General features: G+C 41.8%; 2 protein-coding genes across 2 annotated transcripts in view; one reads left to right on the top strand and one right to left on the bottom strand.

Moving 5' to 3' along the window:
- Positions 1 to 1,337: 1,337 nt before the first annotated feature.
- On the bottom strand, positions 1,338 to 17,138 carry rimkla (ribosomal modification protein rimK-like family member A). Its single transcript, XM_054609555.1, has 5 exons — positions 16,305 to 17,138; positions 8,466 to 8,696; positions 6,470 to 6,556; positions 4,979 to 5,182; positions 1,338 to 4,232 (listed from the first exon to the last, which is right to left on the bottom strand). The coding sequence occupies exons 1-5, from the start codon at positions 16,465 to 16,467 to the stop codon at positions 3,721 to 3,723; spliced, it is 1,197 nt and encodes a 398-aa protein (XP_054465530.1). The 5' UTR covers positions 16,468 to 17,138; the 3' UTR covers positions 1,338 to 3,720.
- Positions 17,139 to 24,227: 7,089 nt separating this feature from the next.
- Positions 24,228 to 25,099, top strand: part of LOC129099928 (forkhead box protein J3-like) — a 48,413-nt gene continuing 47,541 nt past the window's right edge. The window contains exon 1 of the mRNA XM_054609377.1: positions 24,228 to 24,311. The gene's annotated coding sequence lies outside the window, so the exon portion shown is untranslated. The remainder of the gene's footprint in view (positions 24,312 to 25,099) is intronic.

Below are 25,099 nucleotides of genomic sequence, written 5' to 3'. Positions count from 1 at the left end.
AGTATATTGTAAACCTAAGCAAACCTCAGGGTTCGTTTCAAAACACATTGACATAAAAAGAACCCGATGATTGCAGTGAAATTCTTCATATTATATACAATTCAGAAACATTTATTCATTATATCAAAACAAAGAATCACTTTTTAAAATAATCCCACTACTAGTGTCACTAGTACTGAATTGTACAACAAAATGTTTGTTTTTTGGCATTCTGATTCATTTTTATGTGTCGAGAGGCAGCAAAACGTGGAAACACTGGGATTTCCGCATATTCCCTTTTTAATTTTCAGCCAAATATACATTAGCAGCAGTTTGGAATTAAATAGTAACCTTGTGCTCTGTCGTGTGGTGTTGTACACAAGTCACCAGGACAAAGGCTCCCACATGTTTGTTCCAGGCCACCCAGGTACCACACACTGGCTATCATTTCATGATTTACACACGTTTTTCCTCCTTCCCTGTGTCCCTAGCATGCAGAACCCGTTTCTTTCAGTCGCATCCATGTCTTGTGTCCACTTAATCATGGCCACTGATGTATAAATACCAAGCAGAAAGAAACCCACCTGAACTGGGATCATGACTCAACTATGATCCTCAGATCATCATTGCTCCCGGAGGAAACCAGACAAAGAAAAGGCATTGTGAGAGTTGTTGGGGCACAGTACGGACCTGAAATGGCTCTATGTGCTCTGTGTGCATATGTATGCTGTGTAAACTACAGATTTCAATAACGGCAGCAAAGAATGATATGAACATTTCACTCTTTTCCTATGGCTGGCTTGTCAATGTCAAGGATATGTGGTCTTTGATCTACATTTACGTACACAATGTAGAATGACACAGGCATCGATAAAAAGACAAATACTTCCAAAAAAATAGGGGGACAACCACATCTGGAGATAGATCGCTCATATAAGCTTCTGTGTTGGGATGGGACTTGTTGATGATCAAGGCCACCAGCCCTTGCATGTCAGGAGAGTGGACATAAGCGGTTTTCACAGTTTGTTTGTCAGATACTTTCGTTATGTAGATTCCGAACAACGTCACAGTAGTGTAAATGGTGTTATTTTCTCAGTGGAGCCACTGTGATCACTTGACAGCAGACTTAAAATGAAAGCTGCATTTCCTGCTGTTTCCGGTTCAGATTTGGCACCCTCAAGCAGGCCCCTGTTAAGACTCCAGGCGGTTAGTAAAAATTTGGCCCACAAAAAAGGAAAATAAAATCAAGCTTTCACAGCGGTTTCACTTTATTGAAACAATATTAGTGCACACAAACCACTTTTTTTTTCTTTAAAAATACCATAAATTAGGAAGAAAACAAGGAACAATATAAAACAAGCAAGGAAAAAAAGTGAATGTTAAACCATGGTATACACCACATTGTCTGATACTGTAGTTCACAACCTTTTTTTCCATTGTTTGTGTGTCTTTTTGTCTGCCTGTAGGTATGTGTAATGTTTTTGACATGTCTAATGCTTAAATGGATATGTCGTGCTTTCGGGGGTCAGGGGTGAGATCCAGGCTGCTTCCCTGAGTAGTGTTCAACAGAAAGGGTAAGGAGTCTAAAAACATGGACGTCACTATGTAGAACTGAAGAGTTTGTGCTTTTGATCAGAGCTGTAAATGATTATTCTTCCTGAATGACAATTACACCAGAATAGCCTACCTCTATGTTGATAGTTATCTACGAAGGTGTACAGGGGGTAAATCAACTGGAACAAAAACCATAAGCAATAAGCTTTTGGCCACTGAAATCCCTGGATTTTTTTTCCCTTTCTTTAATAAGAAAAGAAAAAAGTAACATTCTAATCAAAGAGACTGCAAAAATATAGTTCCCATTTTTTTTATTTGTACATCATGCCAACAGATGTTGTGGGTTAGGTACTTCATTGTTTAAAAAAATAAGGTGAACAACAAAAGTAAAATCTACAAATCATATGACTGTGAAAACACATCTGACCAAATCCAGAAATGTTAGCACCAATTTTCAGTTTCAACCTTTGCAGTATCGCAGGTCTGTACGAACAAGTTTGTCCTCATTAGCTTAAGAAAATTTCAATGTTGGCAGTTATGTCAGCCATTCCAGTTTCATCAGCTGGATACTAGTATGCACTGAAACTTATTCACTACCTAAATATTTACAAAAAAAGCAAAAAGGCATTTAAAAAAAGAACACACTACTACCACTTAAGCTTCTGGACATTAAGAGAAGGAACACCTGGTATATCAGGGGCCATTTGAAAACCACAAGGATCCTGGCTGATATGTACTGTATGTTTGAATGTCTGTGTCGTCATGGCAGTAAAAAGTCACTGTTTTGAGGTATATTTTGTTCTCATGTGTAGACTCAGCTTTCACACTCTGTCTTGTGTTTCCTAAATATGTCATCTGATCGACAAAAAGAAAAATTCATCTGTTAATCATAAAGTGCTGGATATTGAATGAATTTTAAAAAGCAGCAGACTGCTGCTGCTGGTAAGGCTAATCAAACAAGCTATCTCAGAATTTAAAAATAGAAATCCGAGTCATGGCACTCAGTTCATTTTTACATTCCGGGATGTGACTCCAAAGAAGAAAAGCTATTTGTTATTTCTCCTACCTTGCACAGGTTAGTGTAGCTTTGCTGACATTTAGATTTGCCCACTTCATTCACAGTGAATGGACACCGTGTAAGCACCGAGGATGACTCTTTGGTGCTATGGGTTTGTAATCTTGGTTGATTATATTCGTATTTAAGCATGAAAGGGAATTAATTATGACAGTACGTCAGCCTCTTTATTTACTGTGAAAAAATGTAAATATAAGCGATTCAAAATTGGGAATTTAGTTATAGGAACGTTAAAACATGTTGTAAACATTCTGTTGTAGTTGGATTTAAAACATATGACATACGTAGTGAATTCAAGTCTCATTTCAATTATTATGAATAGCAGTAAATGTAACATGAAATCCTGCATCTCCAGTTGCTGCAGGATGGTCCCCATACTGTTCTGTGTCCTTGAAAAGACTACTACATTGCTACATTGGAACTGTCAGTATAGTGTGCCTGGCAAGGAGGATGTATTCCTTTCACAAGGAGCTAATCACTAGAAAAAAAAAAAAAACACTTCATTTTGCCTCCAATCCACCAAACCTTACTACTGTCTCTGCAGAAAACCCCTTTTGTTATGACAACATACCGTAGATTCTCCGTTAAATAATATGGTAAAGTAAGGATAAAAATATGGCAGGTGCCTTTATGGGAATCCAACACCCATCCAAAAAACATACTTACCTTCAACCTCACTATTTTGCAATTAGAAACTAGAAGATGCCAATTTGGCAGTTATCTTATGTACTATTTCCCACCACTATGCCGCCACCTTGCTTACGTGTGAGCTAAGTTTGGATAGTGGGGTTTGCAGTTTTGGAGTAGAGGTGCAAAGTGAGGAGAGTCAGGGGAGCAGCCTCAGATCTTTGTTTCTTTTGACGGGAGTTAGTAGGACAAGGCTCGTGTTTTGTATTTCTATGGCTGTGTCTGTATGTGTGTTTTTTTTTCTTTTTTCTGCTCCTGTTTTGCATTTAACATTCTTTGTTTTAATAGTTTTTTGGATCGATATGTGTTTTTAAAAGGAATGTCTGTTGGCATGCGTACAGGTGTGTGTCTGCGTGTTTTTGAATATGTTCTTGTGGTGTATTTGTGGTGCGTTTGTGGTGTTTGTGCATGAAGCTGCTGGGATCTTACTCAGTCAATAGTTTGATTTCATTGGCGAGAAGAGTGTTGAAGTTGTAGGCTGGATCAGGAAGATCGGGGAGGGTGGGGGCTGTGGACTGACGGGGTGAGGACTGGGAGGGCTCGGCCAGCTCTGGGTCGCTTTCGCTGGAAGTGGAACCCACACTCATGTTGCAGACGGCCTCGGGCAGCGAGCCCCCGCCGGAGGGCACCGGGCACACCTCTGGCTCGCTGCTGGTCTCGCTGGTGCTCGACACGACGGACAGCAGGGACATCTTACGGGTGAGGCGGCTCGGGAGCATCGACAGGGCGTAGTCAGCAACGATGCCTGCCACATCCATGCCGCAGGCCTGGTCGAAGGCGATGAAGCCCACGTTGGCATTGGCCTCGCAGACCACAAATGAGCCGTCATTGAGCTGCAGCAGGTCGATGCCACACACATCCATGCCGAGGATGTTAGACACCTCTATGGCCAGCTGCTTCCCCTGCTCGCTCAGTGGGCACATCATACCAACGCCACCTAATGATCCGGAGAGAGACAGGGAACAGATTAATAACCTCAGCAATCTTTGCAGCACTCACTTCACCATCCAAATTGTAAAAAAATATATATAATCTACGATGAATCATAGGCAATCCTAAAACGTAAAGTATATAAGAAACATCAGATCAACTTACAAACAGTGCAAGTGTCAACATGATCTGCTTCATAAATGCAGAATAATCTGATGGCTGGTGTCCTAAATATGCCACAGCACATTACAGCATCAGCTGGACCAACCTGCCCATGCCTGGTCGCTGATAAATCCGTCTCATCAGCTGGAATACTGTGTCACTTGATTTCTCCAGGGCAGATTCAGGACAAGCTTTTTGATTTGGCACTATCTCCCAAAACTGGTTTAAAGCAGTTGGAGCATTGTACTTGATCAATTATTGAGAAAGATGATATGATCTTTAAATATTGTCCTCATATACACAAATAATAAGAAAAAATGCCTGTCTTTCACTTTAGTATGTCTTAAAAAAACAAAACAGATCCCATAAGGTCTAAATAATAGGTAAATCAAATTCATAACCATAACATTACATTTAAACTGTCTTTGCAAGATTGGACCCTTCCAGTTTGACAGTGCTGGCATTGTTGTTAACTTTGGTGGTAAATGAGAGGAAGTGGGGGGCAAATTCAGTCATGTAATGTGTGTGTGTCAGTTCTCAATAGTTTAGTAAATTCAGTGTGTCATCATTGGCTCTCCGGCGTTTGCCTACCCAGGGAGCAGTTGCTCTGCATGCGACCGTCAGTGGAGCAGCGTAGCATCGAGCCGATGACACGTCCGCCCACAAGGACAACCCGGACGTCACGGCCATGCGACTCCTTGACGTACTCTTGAAACAAGTAGGGGGTATCGTGGCGGATTAAGTGGCACAGGTCCGTCAGGTGGTGTTTGTCCCGTGCCAGGAAAACAGCCTTGCCTTGGGGAATAGAGGAGAGATAGGATTAAGGAACAGAGGAAAGATGAGCTAGCTTTCAGGCTGTGTTGATAAAGTAGAGGGGTTTAATATGAAAATGAAAATAAGACGCTTGGAGGGTCTGACATTTGCGCAATGTTAGTTCAGGGATGGGTAACTTCCTCAAAGTCTTGCTGACAAGAAGCTGCTTCTGCTGACCAAGTCTAATGCCAGTTCCCTTGTCGCATATAATAAATGGGACGCTCCTCTTAGCAGCCTCAGAATTGCTTCTCACAGAGGATAGAAAACGCCTGTTTTAATTAGCTTCGCTCGGCTCCGTCTCCTGGTTGTCAAGCCCTGATCCAGCAGCACCAGGGAAGATCGTGCGCTGGCTATGTGAGTGTACATTGTGTGTAGGTGACAATTACAAACAAGTTGACAAGGCAATCCCCTGGTAACATCGTGAAGACGTGAGGATGGACAGCGCCAGGCACACTTTACAAAAACAAGACAAGCGCGGAATCATGGTCCTGTGACTCAGTGAGACACATGACTACTTTGTACCGGTGATACTAAAGCATTGATTCTGAGATTGTGCACACAAAGGCATTCAGTATGTTTTGAACTACAATGTTTCACATCCCAACAACTGGCCAGGAAAAGCACAAGACATTTGGGATCTGGTATTGGCCTAACAGCACAAATGATTTTGAAACAGCCCTTTAAAATTGTTTACAGGCCTTAACATTGGCTCAAGAGAAGGAAGGCAAGCTGGACTTAAGCCAATGACAATGGTTAAACACAGAGGGGACAAAAGCAACTTTTGAGATGCAGAACTCCATAAAAAAAGGGTCAAGTTAGTGGTTGACCAACTGCTGCTTTCCCTAACAATGTGTCGTGACGGCAGCCATGGTGCATTGTTGTTCCCTGGAGAGCCATTCACGTGTCAATTACTATGAATGGGAAAATCCTAATGGGTCAGCAGACGCTGGGGCTCATCACTGACATTAATGGCAAGGCTCAAACTTCCCACACAAGCCCCCTGTGAATTCATGCAAAATAAGGAAACCAGGGGTCAATTTACTAGAAACAAAAGCGATTGACCTAGCAGCCATCCTGTAAGCGTCGCAAGCCTCTGTTATGTCACTTTTTTGCGGCACCCGAGTTCTAATCAGTTAACACTCTGTCAATGAATTTCATGTGAGGGTGGACTGAGCTGCCGTTAGGGGCCTGCAGGGCACCGATTTTCTTTTAAGGTGTGGTGTGGTGAATAGAGCCGGTGACAGGATTAAAATAGACTGACGGTCTTACCTCTGTGGCCGCGTGCATTCTTCACCACCACAGGGTAGCCCAGCGGCTCTGCCTCGTCAATCATCTTACGGAAGTTGTCATGCCCTCCTGGGATATGCCATGCACACAGACACGCAGCAGACACACACACACACACACACACACACATACAGAAACATGCACCCACACAGTGGTGTCAAAATATATTTTAAAAATGTTGTCCTTGTTTTGATAGCATGGTTCACACATTACGGCGGACTCAGCAGGGTGGGGGGGGGGGGATGTAGCAATGTCGCTATGGCAACAGAAGTGACTCAAAACAGCGAGGCTGTAGGAGTGTTTTCCTTAGCTCGTCGTACTTATTTTGCTGCTTGCTTGATTCATGAGATTGGAACAGAGCAGTCACTGAGGGATGCATTAATGTGAAGCAGCTGACCATATCCGACTTTGACTCAGAGTGGCAGCTTGTAGCAACAGATGTGCTTCAGCTTCCTCTGCTTCGGCTTGAGAAGTGATTGAAGATGTGTACAAAAATATTGAATAATTGATGTGTTAATAATTCTTCTTTTTCTCTCCATCTCCACTATCCTGTCTCTCGCTCTCTCTCTTTGTTTGTCTGTCCGGTCATATCTGGCATTCGGTCAAGGGAACAGATTTTTTTTCCAATATTCACATGTGTTTTCAGTGAGAGGGGAGAAAGAACAGAGGGAGCAGAGAAGGAAAGAGTGGGCAGCCAATGTGGGTTACGACCACGTCATAAGCTGCTGAGGTGGAGAGCAGGAGTGAGGCAATGGCATCTTTTATTTTGAAAAATCATGAGGGGGGGCATGGGGTGGGGCACTGAGGGGGTGTTACATAAGCTCTCCAGCCGCTCAGCATGCATCGCCCGGCCTACTGTGCAGAGAGACGGATGGAATGTAGGCCAAACACCCCCTCCTGTTTTTTTCCCCCTGTCTGTATCCTTCTCTGTCTGCTCTCACAAACACCACACCGCTGCTGATTTTTTTGGGAAAACAGAAAGAAATGCGTGATGTTGGCTGTCTGCCTCGATTTTGTTAGCAAACTACAACCAATAAAAACAGCAGTCTGGCTTGTGTTGTGAGGGCCGCATCCCCACATAGCTTGACTTTATCAAGGGTAGTAACTTCAAATACATGTGTCTTAGTGCACAGCTATGAAGATTTTTGACCAGGTATGTAAATGGGATTCTTTCTCTGTTGTAATTGTAGTAATTCCAGTAGAGTTATGGTTGTCTGACCAATGGCTTATTAATCTGTTTTACAGACACATGGACTGAAGCCTGTGATGCAACTAATGTGATTGAAATGTCCAAATACAACGTACTCGCCACAGCAGTGCTGGAGTTTGTGCTAATAGTCATTTCATTGTAGGTAATGCAGTTATATACCCCTATAATTTGTAATACATACTTGCAGACAATATTTACATTTATAATAATATAATATATAGTAATGTATAGCTTGTATGAACCCGATATCACTTAATCTGATGAAAATAAAGTCATATCATTGACGAAAGCATCAAGGGCTGTCCATATATATATATATATTTTTAAACAAAATCATGTAGGACACAATTTCATTAGAATTGATGACTGATGTATGAAATAATTAAGGCTTTGAAGCAAGGTCCACTAGATCTTTGGGACTGCTTATAACAGATTGTCTAGCAGGTGCAGTGACGGAGACCTCTATTAAAGAGCCAGGGTTTCTGTCTTTATTCAATTGTGCATTTGTGTGTTAAACTTCTTCAGGCACTCGGCTGAGGGAATTACCGTCTGCAATTATGTTGACTTCACTGGACCCCAAGAGTCCTTCATAAAAGGTACAATGCAGTGGGCACTACTTGTGGTAGTAAAGCCAGTTGCATCACACTTTTCAACAACTTGCTGATAACAGTCCTGAAGAAGCACACCGCTCCAGACGCCTTAGTTACAACAACACAGTGCTGCTACCATCAACACACCAACACTGCAAGACTTCAAGTATTGATTTACCGTATGAGAAGGTGTCAGGTAGAGGCACACCATGGCCGGCCAGCTCCTGAAAGGTCCAGAACTTGTTGACACAGTTGAGTATGGCATGAGGACGGTTGATCAGCCGGCAGCCCATCTTCTCCAGGTGACGCAGCACGGTGATGTCACTATCCGACTGCACCCAGGGCGTGGGCACCCGCACCACCACCACCTGCGGATAAGATGTCACCAATTCCTGCTCGACTCGCAGACCTGGAAGTTGGAGAGGTGGTGGGGAGGGGTGAGGAAGGAGGGGGTGGGAACAAGATTGCCGTCATTAAACAAGTATCCAAATTTGATAGCAATGAATTTGTTTGGCAGCCTGTGGGTATACAAATGAGAAAAAACAGACCTGAACCTCATACATAGTAAGTTCTTCAGAGCACACAATACAATGGTGACCCACTATAGAGAGAACTTACACATATCCACTCTGCTTCTAACCCTCATGGAACCAATCAGCCAACACCTTGCTTGTCTTCTATACTTGCCACATTAGAAAGCAACGCATAATTGTTTATAGCTACCATTACATCCCCAAAGTCATATTAAGCTGGAAATATTTTGAATGTGTTGGTGAGATTTTGGAATCCACCATCTTCTAGTGGAAAGTGAACTCCTCTTTTGGATACTACTTGTGGACATTGCTGCAGTCACCACCACACAGCAAAGACTGAAAGTTGGCCGTCTTACAGGACCAGGCAGAGGCAGCCGGCTCCAAGGCTGGTGGTATTAAGTCATGAATTTGGAAGCTGCCTTGCTAGCTGATACGATTATTTACATGCTGCCCATATCCATATACAGAACGCCCCTGCAGCGCTGCCAGCTCCTCTGCCTTTTAGGCCCAATACTGTGTTCTCCTTTGACTGAGAAACTAACACTATATACTACTTTGTCTCAATGTAGGTCAGTGGCGTAGCGAGAGGTGTTCGAAGCCCCAAAGGTCTTGAATTTAATCACACATTACAAGGAGAAAAGCACGGTTGGAAACACTACATTGTATTTAGTAATCATTTTTTTATGTGAAATAATAGTCAGTTAGTGTCTGTTTTCAATATCTAAGTCTGATACCACTTTTACAAATGTAAGCTCTGTAAATACAACAGGCTAGCTGAACACGTGGCTTGACATTAACTTTCCTACTCGCCATCTCCAGCCCCTTTAAACAGCTATCTGGATCGGCCCAACAGAATAAGATTTCGATGGAATATTGGCCTGATATTTGCCAAACACAGATGGCAAATTCACCGGCCAAAGCCAGAGATTTGGCACCATTTCACTGGTGCCTGGTGTAACTTTGTCACCCTGGACGAGAAGAGGAAACAGAGACAGACTGTGAGATTCTTTAGCAGGCGATGCGACCCAACGGCTCATCGGGAAGGACAGACTGGGTGACAACCAAACCTGTGTGTTCACGTAGCTTATGCACATATATATATACGTACTGGGTAGAAGGGAGGAGACAAATGTGTCACTATTACAGCACTTCATCACTTCATCATTCTAATTCAGCCATCTTAGAATCTGCAGGCTCACAATAGAAACAACGCCACTGGCTGAGATCATCAGAGGTCACCAGAAGCTTGATGGTTGCCGCATACTTAATAAGAACAGACAGCCGTTGATGTGCAGCCGATGCACTGCGCACCGAGCCTACACGGTGTGTATCGTGCATGCACTATGGGCGGGGCCCAGCCAACACCGACACTGTTTTTCAGGCAGTTCTGTGCAGAGACAGGTAAGAGAAGGGAACAAGAGACAGGCAGCAGACAGAAAAGGTCAGGGATGTCCTGTAGCCGTAAAACAGAAAAAGGGGAGGGAGGAGGGGTGGGGAAAGTAGAGGTGCATAAAAAAGCAGTATGAAGCCATGAAAAGACTGCCACTCCTCCCCTTTTTCTCTCCTCCTCCTCTTCCTCTTCACAATCTCAGTATAGAAGCAGGAGGATTCACTGTCTCTCCAGCCACACTGCTCTGATTGTGCAGCTACTGAGAGCACTGCGAATGGTATTACAGTGGGAAGTGTCAGGGGACGCGGTCTCATGGTTTTTGACAGACAGTATTCACTGTTCATGGTGCTCGTCTCCATCTCCAGGGGAACCAAACAGAGGCCAATGAGGCAGCCAGATGAATCAGTCCTATTCATCTGTGCAAGTGTTCGTGTGCGCCGCACTGTACATCATGTGACCAGTGCAAAAAACATTCAGAAACCCTCCCTACCATTTTGGTGTTTCACAAAGGCAACATGTTTTTTTGTGTGTGTGTGTGTGTGTGTGTGTGACAATGTCTACATTTGGTGTAGGTGTGACCTGTTTCGAGTGACAACAGATGGAATTTATTCTTTCCTCTATGACAGACCATGATGTTTTTATGGTTCAATGGACTGTATATGTGTGTGTCCCGTTTTCAATCTGCCTGACAAAGCTAACAAGCATTACAAGCATTCTATGCATACCGCGGCGACGTCACAAAGCAGGCAATGCTGACAAATGCTGTGCCAATGCTCGGCTGGTGGGTCCTGCCAGAGTCTCTGAGTCCAGTCTCCGTCTGGGTATCCTGTCTAAATTAGCATGATGGGCCAGCAGGTTAATCCACAGTTTCTTCTGGTTCAGTTTGGGATGACAATGCCTTCAATGGTCTATTTGCATATCTGTCATTAGTATCTCACATCAGACAAAAACATGTACTGTAGGCCTACTGTGAGGCCAAGCTTACAGATCTTTTGTCCATCAATTGCAGAGGCCATGACAATCTGCATATCCCCTGTGAGTTAGCCTACTCAACTCAATTTGCTTATTTGGCATTTACACTACTTGAACTAACAGTGGTTGACAAGACATATCATGAGACAACTAAAATATCTGGCTGAATTAATAGCATGTTAAAGGAGCTCAACTAACTCATTAAACCGTCACTGAAGAATTTTTACATTAAATAGGTCCAACCCATAGCACATTAACATATTTTCTGCACCTGGGTTAAGGCTAGGATGTATTTCAATAACACTGTGTACTATATTTCCAATGAGATGTGGCATATGTATACAAAACAAATATGGTTTATGGACTACAGTTTTGAGACTTTGAATTCTCCTCTACGGCCGTCCATCTTGTTTTTTTGCAACCAGAAGTGACACGAGAGTATGGAGCTAAGTACAACCGAACGCTTAATAAGACATTTTCATCTGACCAAAAGGTAACAATAAACTTACATGAACTGAAAACACACTGTGAAAGGGTTTAAGTACTAAAAATAGAAGATGGGCAACTCCCAGACAGGCTGTGGTAGCGACCCGTCAATCACAAGGTAGCCACGCCCTCAAGCATAACATGCATTATTGTTTATATTACTTTAAATGGGACCATAATTAACTAAATTAACATCATACTGTATTAGAAAAGACTTTAAACAAAAATTTTGACTTATTTTGGCTACCAGAGGAGTCGCATCCTGATGGCCATTAGAAAGAATGCAAGTTTAAGAAGATACAAGATTTCACAGCAGCATGCAGTTCAATGTGGTGTGCAGTACTACAGTGATGAATCAATATGACAAAATAATAAATGACTCTAATAAACAGTAGTTGAATATATATATATATTTACATATATTTGTATACTATATATTTATATACTATATATGTATCTAGTAAAGTAAATTGCTATTAATGAGTAATGCAACATGTCATTATAAGATGACAAAAAAAAAGGAATTGAGGAGAAAGTACTAGTACAGTTGCAGAGTGAGTCAGTACACAATCCGGCCAAGCCTTACTCAATTGCTATTTTTATATTTTTGACATAATGCTGTGAAGGGAAAATGTTGTACCCATCAGCCACATAGGCTGGTACAAACAAAAAAAGTCCACCAATGCTATTGGCTTAACTGATGTGTCTTTAACATCTCCAAATGATGCTTCGTTACCTGTGAATAATAACTTGAGTGACTGGTTATACTAAACAACTTTTGTGTGGGGGCTGCTGTCTATGTGTGCTGCTGTGCCAAATATGTGGTCTGACACTAAAAACAGGGAAGAAAATGTAGAAAAACATTATTCTTTCAAAAATATGTGTGGGTTTGTGGTAACCTGCAGCTTATTCCCAGCACAGTTTTTACACTGACGCGACATCATCAGATAGAATGATGGTACGATAAGGTCCGAGTCCAGTAATCATACAGCAGACACTGTTCTCTTTGGCTACTGCAACTATGCAAATTACAAACACAAGTGCTTATTTGCGGTATGACCACATATAAAAGAAAGGATGAACACTTGACAACAGCTTGTCAGATTTGATATGGAAAATATGTGTCAGCAGCTCACATCCTAATAAGGTGCTGCTATTCTAGGAACAGTGTTTCCAGGTACATCAATGACAGTAAAAAATATTTTTGGAGGTTGTGTCAGTCAATGTTTCTGTCACGTGAATTATTTGATATGATCATATTAGTAATCTTTCTGCTTTTCTATCAAGAGGAAAAAAAGCTAGTCGTATGAGCCTCTTTGACTTTACCAGTAACATGTAAATGTTCCCGGCTGAATGTGAGAACTTGCAAATGAGATAATGTCGGCTATTTAATGAACTAACAATTTTCCTTTGAGGGTTTGGCATGTGCAATCAAGCCACAGCCCTAAAAACCTACACTTAATTTCACATACATTTGCAAAGCATTTTGTCAAAAAGGAGCCGTTATTTTGCAACTGGGACCTACAGTGTGTGGGGTAAAGTTATTACCATGATCAAGAACCATCAAATCTTTATGACACGTTTATGACATGAATTAGTTGTTTTTTTTACCACCTGTAAAATAACACACAACAGCTTCTATATGGAGATCAGGATAACATCTATGCTATATTTGCTAATCATCTCGACCTCATATATGTTGATGCTGATATACACTCACATGTCTGGTGTTAAATAAAGATATTGACCTGGCCTTAAAGTTTCATCTTCCCGTTCACTGACATAGGAGCGTGGCATTTATCATCTTTGGGGTAAGAGCTTGCTCACTGGAATTTGTAAGGATTGCAAAGGATCATAACAACAGTTCATATCCGGTCTCTGTTTTAATATCTCGGAGCACAAACCATGGGATGTGAAATGCCTCTGGCTAGCTGGGAACTGGGTTTGGCTGGCATTGTGTGTGCGTGTGTGTACTCTTCTCTCCTCCTGGGGACATACTGAACCCATTAACTTCAGTGTGAAACATGGACCTCAACCTGAGCAGTCCGTAAAGGTGTTATCAGTTTTGGGATTGCATTCTGACCTACCCCGACAAATACTTTGCTTCCAAGACCTCAACTTTATTTAGTTTAGGTTGTTAATGTAGCATCTACTACTAGCGTAAAGCTCATCTTTGAACCTGTTCTGGTAGAAGAGTCTGTTTCCCCTAATTTTTACTTTTACATGAATACATCTTTGTAAAAAACATACATTTTGAATTACCCTAAACCATGTTTTTTTTTAAATTCAAATATAAAATCACCCAAGACCATATGAACTGGCGAATAACTCTAACCACCTAAAGAGTTGGTCAGTGACCACATGGGCATTATTGATCACATGATCATGAAATACCACTTTTATTTCCAATGTAGAAACAGTAAATATTGTAAACACTCAATGATGCACAGCACTGTAGTGTATGCTTATTCTAAATTGCTAAGCCCACACAGGGATTCAGAGGGTCTGAAAGGGTTTACATTTGACAAGAGATGGGCAACTTTATCTTTGTAAAGACGAGGTGGTCGAGCGGCAGTTTCCACTTGGATTTTGCATTGGAAACTACCTTCCAACTCCATAGTTACTTAAGTCTACCTGTAAATGTGATGTGGGTTAATTTAAATGTAAATAAAAGCTGCATTTAATGCCACGTGTACAGGGTCAGTATGCACCGCAGCCACAGAGTATGTGTAGCAGAACCACAGCATGGCTAATCTGTCACTGGCTGTTAATCTGTGATGTCAAGCCAGGGCTCAGAAGACGTCTGCAGACTGAGGGCCAGGATGTATTACAGGTCAGGCTAGCTGCCCTGCTCCAGTTGGTGCTGTATCTTGCTAAGCCAGAGGCCTAGACAGCAGCCTACCTACCCCCCTCTGTTGGTTAAAATGGTCTCTTTTTCAGTATTTCCTTGATATATTTAGCATCATCTGCCTAGCATATTCTTTAGAAAGGATTATCTTGATACGGTGGCAGAAACAGCATCATCATTTAATTTTTACGTGATAGATATTCTCTACACAAATATCCGATTCCAGGATTTCCTTTTGTTCACACATTTTCCTTTGGCTGAGCTAAGGTGTTTAAAACACATGTTTCTTAAATGTCATGCCTTCCACTTGAATACTCCATTGTTGGCACGTGAAGCCCCACGTTCATTTGAAAGCTTTGCTATGACTGAGCTGTACAATAGACCTGATGTAACAGTATCAACAGTACGTAGTCTGCGAGGGACGTGCTGCTCAAACTCCCCCACTATTCATCCCACATGGTCTCCAAACTATTCGGCATCTGCCAGTGCCAGCCTACACCGTTTATGTGTTAATTTGGACCTGCACGCCTCTCATCTGGTGACACCGGCCCCACTTCACACCGCCCTGATGAATTCCATGTGTGTCTGTTTGTTGAGAGTCCCTACTGTTACCAACTCTTTATCAAGGCCTCCTGGGTGATAGTGAGAAAATGTTGTCATCTCGTAACAAGCTGAACTCAAACAATGTGTTCCAGACACAGCAGTACCATTTTTTTTAATTATTTTTTTTACATAAGATCTGTCATTGTGGCATAATGTAGGTAGCATGGACAAGGTAAAATATAAGAAAACCTGAAAGATTAAGCTGATATGACATAGGGCTGTCCTCGACCAAAGGATTTTTTAGTCGACTAACACACATATGATTTTGTTGGCTAATTGATTAGTTAATTTAATCGACAGATCTGTAAAGCTGAGTTTCTCCACAAAGACTCGTGCAAAAACATCCCTTTAAATCTTGTGTTATGCATGTAGGTTTGTAGGAATTATTTACTTCATCTTAGTTAACCAAGTCCCAAAATGAAAGATTAGTCGACTAAACTAATGAGAGAGTTTTGATATTCAATGTACCAATTTAGTAATTAATCTAGTAATATCAATAACAAGTCCTGGTTATGGCTCCCTGGATGCAAGATTTGCTTAATGTTTTCCATTGTTTAACCTGAATACCTTTTTTTCCCCACTAAAGTTTAAAATATCCCTTTAGGTGCTGGTTGGATCTGGTGTACATACAATCCTTACCTTTAGCATTCTTATTTATATAGCAGTTATTTAATTGATCACTCAATCTGGACCAGTCTACATACGCCCCTTTGTGCAGCATGTGAGCATGCGCGTGTCCCTCCAGGTTCATATTAAAACCCCTGCTTAAGCAAATGAGAGAATATCATAATGTTTACATTACAAGTCATCTGAAATATCAAACCCCCCCCTCCCCATGTTGCTTCCGTGATGAAGTAAATCGCATCATCGACGGAATAGCTGGGATTGTAACGTATTCAGCCAAATGAAATCAAGCATCATCGCTCCCCTCTGGAGGCACTCTAAGCTGGAAAAGTGGGTTAGGCGGTCACGTCTGTGGTTGCACTTCGCTTCCTTTGCTAGCAGGCGGACCGGGGCTAGCCCCTCTGTGGTCCCCAAACAACATACTCGCCTGCCATTATCTTCGTGGAGCACGTAAGATCACCGCCGACGTGACGTAAACAGACACACACTGCACCGACCATTCACCCACGTTAACGTCAGAAACACACGGGACCCTCTTTGATTCGGTCGTGTGATACTTGCCTAGCTGTCCCTCGCTGATCGTTAGCACGATCTGATCCATGAGGAGGGAGCGGAATTCAACGTCCTCGTCTGCGCAGCGCTCCGTCAGCGCCCGGTGGATCTGAACCTGAGGGTACTCCTGGCTGATCCGGCGGTCGGTCACGAACCAAACCCGCGAACACATGTCGTGGATTCGTGGAGAAAGTTACAAAAAAAGAGAATCCGGCGTGAAACACACACACACACACACACACACACACACACACACACACACACACACACACACACACAGTTGTAGCTGTGCGAGGCGAGCAGGTGTGTGTGGTGATCCGGGGGTCGGGCGGCTCACACAATGGGAGAGAGCTCGGCGGCTAGCAGCGCGAGCAGGTTGTGATGTGGCTTAAAAACAGGACCGCGGCTCAACTGTTGTCTTGGACCGAACCGGCTAGGACCAGCACTCTTCTGTATCACCTCCGATCGCCTTCATTTGCAGCCATTTAGTCCTCCCGTTGTGCGGTTTAGTTTGAACCCAGACCGCGCAAATTCGACACAAGTGAGCCGAAAATAACGGTGCGTTACCCCGCAGAAGCGTCTCCTTCGACCGTTATCCAGCTCTCGGCACTACTTGCCCGCCGGGGCCGAACAAAGCGGAAGGCTGTGCCGCTTTATATTGTCCCCTTTTCGACTCAAAACTACCAATGAAGTTTTTCCCGCGATCGCAGCGGTGTGGCGATGCAGACCGCAGAGTCGTCGGTTTAGTACAATAAGCTAGCCCACCACGACTACCCCTCTCTCTCCTTCGTTTGGCTGCTGTCCACGAGTTTTGGTGCTGAAACGTGCACGCGCTCCGTTTACAACTCCACTTCTCTGCGTGCCCGTGCACAATACGTGGGGCCTGCCCCAAAATAAAAGTTTTGGAGTGGTGCGAACCAATCGCGAGTCGAGAACTACTGCTTCGTCCAATCAAGCTGGCGGAAGATGTGGGCGGGACTTGTTCACCCTAACCAATGAGGGGAGGTCTACGCGGAGCCCTTATGAGGGCGGGGGGGGCTGCGTGAAATCAGTGCGTGGAGTCTGCAGTGCGCACGAGACTGCGCACACCCCGAACCGGTTCAGACCAGACGTTGCGAGGAGGTTTGGCGAATACCGACTACGCTGTCTCCATGCCGAAGTGGCAGGAAATGAAACAAGGTCATCGCGAGCCAAAGCGCTGCCTATCTTCCTTTTGTTTTCGTCAGTTCTGCGTCAAATCCTAGAGATTGAGAGGCGTTGACTCCTCCAGTACCCGGTGTTTTGACAGCGGCTGGCTACACCGTCTAGCAGTGCTACCCGGGGACAACTGAGTCGACCGAGTAGAAAGGAAAACACTCCCATGTGATAATGGTGCGAAATTATGCGCGTGACCCACTTCCTCTCTCTCTCTCTCTGTCCCCGTGCCAGAGGCGACGAACATCACTGTGGGTGGGGGGCTCAGTCAGATGTGAGCACGCAGACGTGATACATATCATTTTAGATTCAGTGGGACTTTCCAAGGATATCATCTCCGATGTCCATCAACAATAACACCAACGAGTCCGCTTAGAAATAAACTCCCGAATAAGGTTTTAAAGTTTTCTTTAAAGAAATCCACTGACAGTCTGATGTTTATATATATATATATATATATATATATATATATATATATATATATATATATATATATATATGCTATTAACTTAAACATAATTCCATATGTGTTCCTTCATAGTTTGGATGTCTTCAATATTAATCTACAATGTAGAAAAAATAAAAAAAACATTGAATGGGAAGGTGTGTCCAAACTTTTGACTGGTACTGTATATATATATATATCATTAACACTCCATCATGTACTGATATCTGCCATGTGATGAAAACTTGTATACAGAAAAAAAGTTGGTGCAGGGAGCAAGTAAAAAATATAAGAAAATAAAAAGATGATTATCAAAAGTAGGCATGCAGCTGTCTTATAACAATCTGAACGTTTAACATTTTAATCATTTCCATCTGATGCTCTCTTCGGCTACAACACGATGCTCGTTTGAACCCTGTTACTTTTCATCAACAGTCACGTTACGGAACATACACGTCAACATAAAAAAAAGGGAAATTATTGAAGCAAATTCACAAGATGCAGCTGTGCGCATGAGCAAACCCTCACATCTTTCTCATGGCGAGTTTAGGCGTATTCTCGCGAGGCTTGGGGAACACGCTCTGCTCTCATCAAACATGATACAAGATGATGAAGTTATGTGACTGGACTCAGGAGTCTGTCATCTCGAGACATTTAGTCATTCAGAGGATATGAAGAGACCGAAACGTGGTGATTCAAATGTTATTGCGTTGATAATGTGTTGCACCCTTTAGATTCCTCCCTTAAGGCTCCAACCAAATCCACCGGGAGACGTTGCACATCCGGTTGGATGCATGTGATACCTCAGGCATCCCTTGCCCAACACACTGCAACGTATGAATGGCAACAGGATCAAACCGGGCAGATCCAGTCGCGCTGCATAATAATCACAATGTAAGGCTAAGGCATGGAAGTAGACACATTCCTCTTTATTAACGCGACGCAGTCAACAGCAGACAGAACGGGTTTCTGCTTTAAAGCCAACCTCCCATCTTATCATGTGTGCAACACAAACATAAACCTTTAATTCCGTGCCAAAATGAGCTGTGGTTTCCCCTAAAACAGCCTTATTGTTTAACATGTATCATGACAAAATACACTGCATACTGGACACAGACAGGACTGTAACAGTGTATTTAAAAAATAAATAATTAAGGGTTGAAATTAAGTAGGAGTAACATCATAAAGTCTCACTTTATCTGAATATAAGCTCATAGCTGTTCACATTTTGCCAAGACAGGTCAAGCCTGGATGCATTTTGAGCAGACAGGTGATGATCATTTAACGACTTAAAAGACGAGAAAAATGAGTGTTTTCACGGCTATTCACAGTTTACAGTGTTTAAGTACATTAGATTAAAATAATGCAAAACACAGATGAGTAAACATTCAAAAAACAACCTTTGATAGGTTTGTCTAACTGTGGCAACACACTGTTTTTTAGCCTAGAGAGTCCTCTGGTGGTGGACTCGAAGATTTCAAGAATTTGGCCTAAATTGAAATTACAAGATTACAAATGTATTCGTATGTTTTGATTTTCTTAATACTTCAACGAAAAAAATAAAGAGAAAATTCATGGACAAACATGGATTTTTATCCTTACAGTTTGAAAATCTTTCAAGCACTGTTTTGCTGCTTAAAAAAACCCCTCAAATCCTGTAACAAATATTTGCAGCAAGCACCTCCATCATCCAGACGAGTGCAGCACTGAGTTGTCTAAGCCAACACTGGTAAAGTAGGAATGGATCCATGTGACCAAGCTCTCAGACAGAAGCACAAATTTGGTCTGCCTAAATGTAGTGGCGTTAAAAGAAAGGGGAAGTAATTATATCACAGGACTGCTGATCAGAAACGTAATTGTAGTTGTTTTGATAGTTGAGCACTGGTGTTAGCAAGAATCTTAAAGACATAAATAAAAAAATGTATTTGTGTCCGATATGATTTTATCCCCAAAAAGTTAAATTACTTTATTAAAGAAAATTTAAATGATACCTACTCCTTCTCCTTCAATGGAAAATCCACAAAATCTAAATGTGCAAATACTGCTAAATTCAAAAGTTCAACTGTTTGACACAAAATGTTTTTACTTCCCTGTAAATTCCACTCTCTGTTGCCTGCGCCAAAGGTTTCAAGTATCCACACCACACCTGTATAAATGACATGCTGGACCAACGTTGGTGGTTTCCAAACCAGTTGTCATGTCACAAAATCATGCTTGCTATAAAGCCAGATTTCAATTCAATTCAATTCAGTTTATTTTGTATAGCCCAGAATCACAAATTACAAATTTGCCTCAGAGGGCTTTACAATCTGTGCACATGCGACATCCTCTGTCCTTCCCTCACATCGGCACAGGAAAAACAGATTTAAGGTGTACACAGAGAAACTTCCCCCCTTTCAGCAGATAAATGTGAAAACAGCCTTCATGTCAAACTCTGAAGAGTCATTCTCCACATTGAAGGTCAAACATCCAAATGAAGTATAACAATAAAGAAAAAGAAAAAAAAAATTGCAAGTCAGGCTGGATATTCCCTATTTTTCTTTTGCTCATCTTGCCAGCATCATACCAGTATTAATCAGTTTTTAATACATATTTTTTTGCACTTTATTGAGTGAATTGTTTCACCCATCCTCTCAGACTTTATAGTGGGATTATGGAGTTAGCTGTTCACTAACTCCTCAGCAAACAGCTATGAAGCTAAGTGTTAGGGGGATTTGTACACTTGCCAAGCAAATTGTGTTCTGAAGCCTACTGTGTCTGCATAGATTTAAACCTGGCTTGTGCCACTGTCATGTCTTTGCTCTCTCTTACATGCGTATACATATCTACTGAGCTACTTCCAGTTAACTCACATGCAATTTGTTGAAGTGACATGATTTGTTGTTACAGATAAAGCTGTCGTTCACAGTGACACTACAGCGGCTCCTGTTTACAAAAGACACATTTGATTGCAATCCTTTTAATTCTCAGAATTGAGAGAACCAGTGGTTAACATGGGAATTCTCAGATGTTGCTTTTGCACGCTTTAGGTTCCACCCTTGTTCCACCCTAAGAAGTTGCATATCCAGGTGTGAATGTTTGTCTCCTTTAGCATACCTGGCTTTACACACTGCTACGTCGGAGAGGCAACAGGGTCAAACCGGGCAGATCCAGTCATCATGCCTAATCGTCACAACATAAGGGTAGAGCACCAAAGTAGACAAATTCCATTTGATTAACGTCACGCAGTTGACAACGGACAGTTTTCTGCTTTAAGACCAACATCCTATCTGATCATGTTTACAACATTAACATAAACCTTTAATTCCATGCCAAAACGAGCTGTGGTTTTCCTAAAACAGCCTATGTTTTACATGTGTCATGGCAAAATACACTGCATACTTGACACAGACATGACTTTTAAAGTAACAGTGTAATCTTTTTGAAATTTAAGTTTGAAAATGAAATAGGAGTTGCATCATAAAGTCTCACTTAATTTGCCGAATATTAGCTAACCATGTTTGGATAGAATCAATAAGAAGATGCAGTTAATAGCTGTTCATATTTTGTCATGACAGGTGAAGCCTGGTTGCATTTTGTAACCAGACAGGTGTTAATCATTTAACTACATTAAAGAACAACAGAGTTTAAAGTGGCTATTCACAGTTTACAGTGTTTAAGTAAATTATATCAAATTAATGCAAAATGAAGATAAGTGCATATTCAAAAAATTACCTTTGATAGGTTTGTCATACCATGGCGACACAATTTTTTTTTTGCCTAGAGAGGTAGACTCACAGATTACAACAGTTAACCCAGAAGAAATTCCAAGATTACACAGTCATTCAGTTGTTTTGGTAATCTTTTTATCTTTTCAGTCTTACAATCTCTGTCAGCCAAACCAGAAATGATCTTGTCTGTATGTGCACAAGAGGTTTGAAGTACATATGTAAGTAGTTAGTTACAAGCTGGACCACGATTGGTGGTTTCCAAACCAGCTGTAATGTCACAAAATCATGCTTGTTATAAAAGTCAGATTTAAGGTGTACACAGAAAAACTTCCCCCCTTTCAGCAGATAAATGTGAAACAGCCTTCATGTCAAATTCTAAATGTACGTCATTCTCCACATTAAAGGTCAAATTAGAGAAGTATAACAATAAAGAAAAACTGCTGCTATTTGCAAGTCGGTCCAAAATTTCCCTATTTTTCATTTGCTCAATTTGCCAGCATCATACCAGTATTAATCAGTTTTTAATAAGTTTATTTTGGCACTTTTCAACAAGAAGGCTGATCAAAATGTTCATATAAGACGTAATGGAATTTCCAACAACTATGTCTCTACATTCTGACTTATTTTATTGAGTGAATTGTTTCACCCATCCTCTCAGGCTTTATAGTGGGATTATGGAGTTAGCTGTTCACTAACTCCTCAGCAAACAGCTATGGAGCTAAGTGTTAGGGGGATATGTACACTTGCCAAGCAAATTGTGTTCTGAAGCCTACTGTGTCTGCATAGATTTAAACCTGGCTTGTGCCACTGTCATGTCTTTGCTCTCTCTTACATGCCAACACAGTCTCACGGCAATTCATGAAAAAGTCACGAACTAAAATGGACTTAGGTTAAGGCAACAAAACCACTTTGTTAAATTAAGAAAAAACATCATGGTTAGGTTTAGGCTTAGGCAACAAATCCACGAATGGTTAGGTTTAGGCATGAAATCCATGATGGGTTAGGTTTAGGCAACAAAACTAACTCTTAGGTTAAGGCAACAACAAGGTGTTGAACACCAGTTTCCTGGTTAACAGTCTTGGTTGTTGCTTAGTCACGTGGATGCATTTCACGAATAACGCTCCTAATTGACTTTCCATTGGCTTTATTTTCATTCTGAGCAACACGGAAAAACAGACAGTTCGTGTCCCTGTATACGAACCAATAGATTCAATTTTGTCCCTATTTCACAAACTTCCATGAGACTACATGCATATCTACTGAGCTACTTCCAGTTAACTTACATAGTTACTAATTGGTAGAGTGATATGAGGTGCTCTAACAGATGAAGCTGTCGTTCAAATTGATCTTACATGCAGCTATATTTGTTGGTTGATATCCCAGTCAAGAACTTTAGAGGTGAATTCAATGCTGAGTGAAAAGCCTCTGTGACTCGTAGATACAGATGTCGCTCAAAATTTGCATTTAGATCCAATAGTTACATGCAAAACATGCAACTAATAAAATTACATTACATTGGCAACAGCAACAACTGTTTGTATGTTGTGGTTGCATGATTATTAAAGCTCACACTAATCTTTAAACATTATGTCTTTTAGGTTTAAAATCCATATTTTGGCCAATCATATTTTCATTTACAATGTTCAACCCAGAAAAATGATTACACCAGCAAACTCAGTACTGCAGCAACAGCAGCCAGTGCGAGACCATACACTGCAAAACACATCCTTGAGACTACGTGAGTGAAGAATGCTAAACAAATATCACTCGCTACCTGACCATAAATGTTAGGCTTCAACAAGGTGCTCTGACTGATGTTCTGTCCAGATGTGTGGTGCGCTGTGCTTCACATCAAGTTTCTCCTTGCATTTAATCGACAAATTACCATCATGCAACCTAGCTGAGAAATCACCAAGCCCCCAATTTATTGGTGAAACACTACAGAATAATGTCATCACATCAAAATGACTTACATGCTTTAATCATTTTTCATACTTCATACTCCTTAATTACAACGATTGGAGTGCATCAGCTGATGGTGATTACTTGAATACATAAACCCAACATAATAGTATCATAATGATGTCACATTGTTATTATTAATAGTTATTATATGTAAGGCTTATATACTATCCATTGGCTAATTATGGTAGGTCTGTGTGTGTGTGTGTGTGTGTGTGTGTGTGTGTGTGTGTGTGTGTGTGTGTGTGCGCGCGTGTGTGTGTCCTGGTGGAATCTCGTTAATAATGAAATTGGGGAACTAGTTAAATGGATGTGATTTCATCCCCCCCCCCCCCCCCCCATGTGGTGCATGAATTTATCTTCAACGTGCTCCGGCTGGCGTTGGAAGTAGTTCCGGTGGTTTAGCAGCCCGAGCGGAGCACAGAGGACCCGGGGATTCTTCGCGTTGTTGAGCGCAAACGCGAATTGCAGGGGGGGTCGAGTCCGCCCGTCATGACTGTGGAGCTGACCACGGCAGCGGTCAGCTCGACGCCCGCAGAGCGCCGCGCATGCAGCCAGACTGACAGCGTCTAACCACCGCTGGAGCTTTTGTCTGCAAAAGGGGGGGATTTTCCCAAGTAACAGAACAGGCTGTCTGGAGCTTCTGAACCAGAGTACAAAAAAAATAAAATAATCATTGTGCCGGTTCACATTTCCCCTACGACGGTGAGTAGTCTGCGCTGGAGAATGTTTGGATGTCGGTTTGTGACAGTGTAATGATTTACCGGGAAAGAAGTGTTAAGCTTCTGCTGCTTTTTACTCAGTAGGCAGGCAGGCTATGACAAGTCCGCTGCCTGTCACAGTACGCATGCATGCAGACACTGTGGCGTTAGTCTTTATCCCAAATGTTGTTGTCAGATAAAGTCAACTTAATATAAGTTTGCATTAGCATTCAGACAGCGGGGCTGTGAAGAAAGTGATGTTTTTTATTGAACAATTATGCAATAGTTTTTTCTCCACAGCTGAAAAACACTTTTGAAGTGATAACGGTGGAAAAGCTTATAGACAGACTCGAGGAGGAATGAGTGCCTATTGGCTGCAACGTAAATGCATGGAGAGGCAAATTTATCTTTTAAAGTAGTGAATCCTCTACAAAGTTGACTCCTCGATGGGTGTAAGGAAAAGTAGTAAGGTAAGAGAACAAATCTGTTCACTTGATTTACAGGAATTCAAGAGGTCTAATTAAACTATGTTCCATAGCTTGAAATATTCTATATAGTGTTTATATGTAAGCTTCAGCATAGGTGTTGATTTCTGAATGTATAGATGTATGAAGTATTTTATACAGTATGTAATTCATGCATGCATCATGTCATGTTGGGTGCTTATCAGCTGGCACACTATTACAGGATGTGTCATGTTTCAGTGGCTCCCCATGTTTTGTTCAGGACTATTTATAAAGAATTTTATAAATATTGTGTCGAAAGCAATTAACATTATTTACAGAATTGACA

The sequence above is a fragment of the Anoplopoma fimbria genome, chromosome 12 (genome assembly GCF_027596085.1).
Source record: "Anoplopoma fimbria isolate UVic2021 breed Golden Eagle Sablefish chromosome 12, Afim_UVic_2022, whole genome shotgun sequence".
In the NCBI taxonomy this organism is placed as follows: Eukaryota; Metazoa; Chordata; class Actinopteri; order Perciformes; family Anoplopomatidae; genus Anoplopoma; species Anoplopoma fimbria.
The sequence above is the reverse complement of the archived record's forward strand: the minus strand, read 5'-3'. Positions and strand labels throughout refer to the sequence as shown.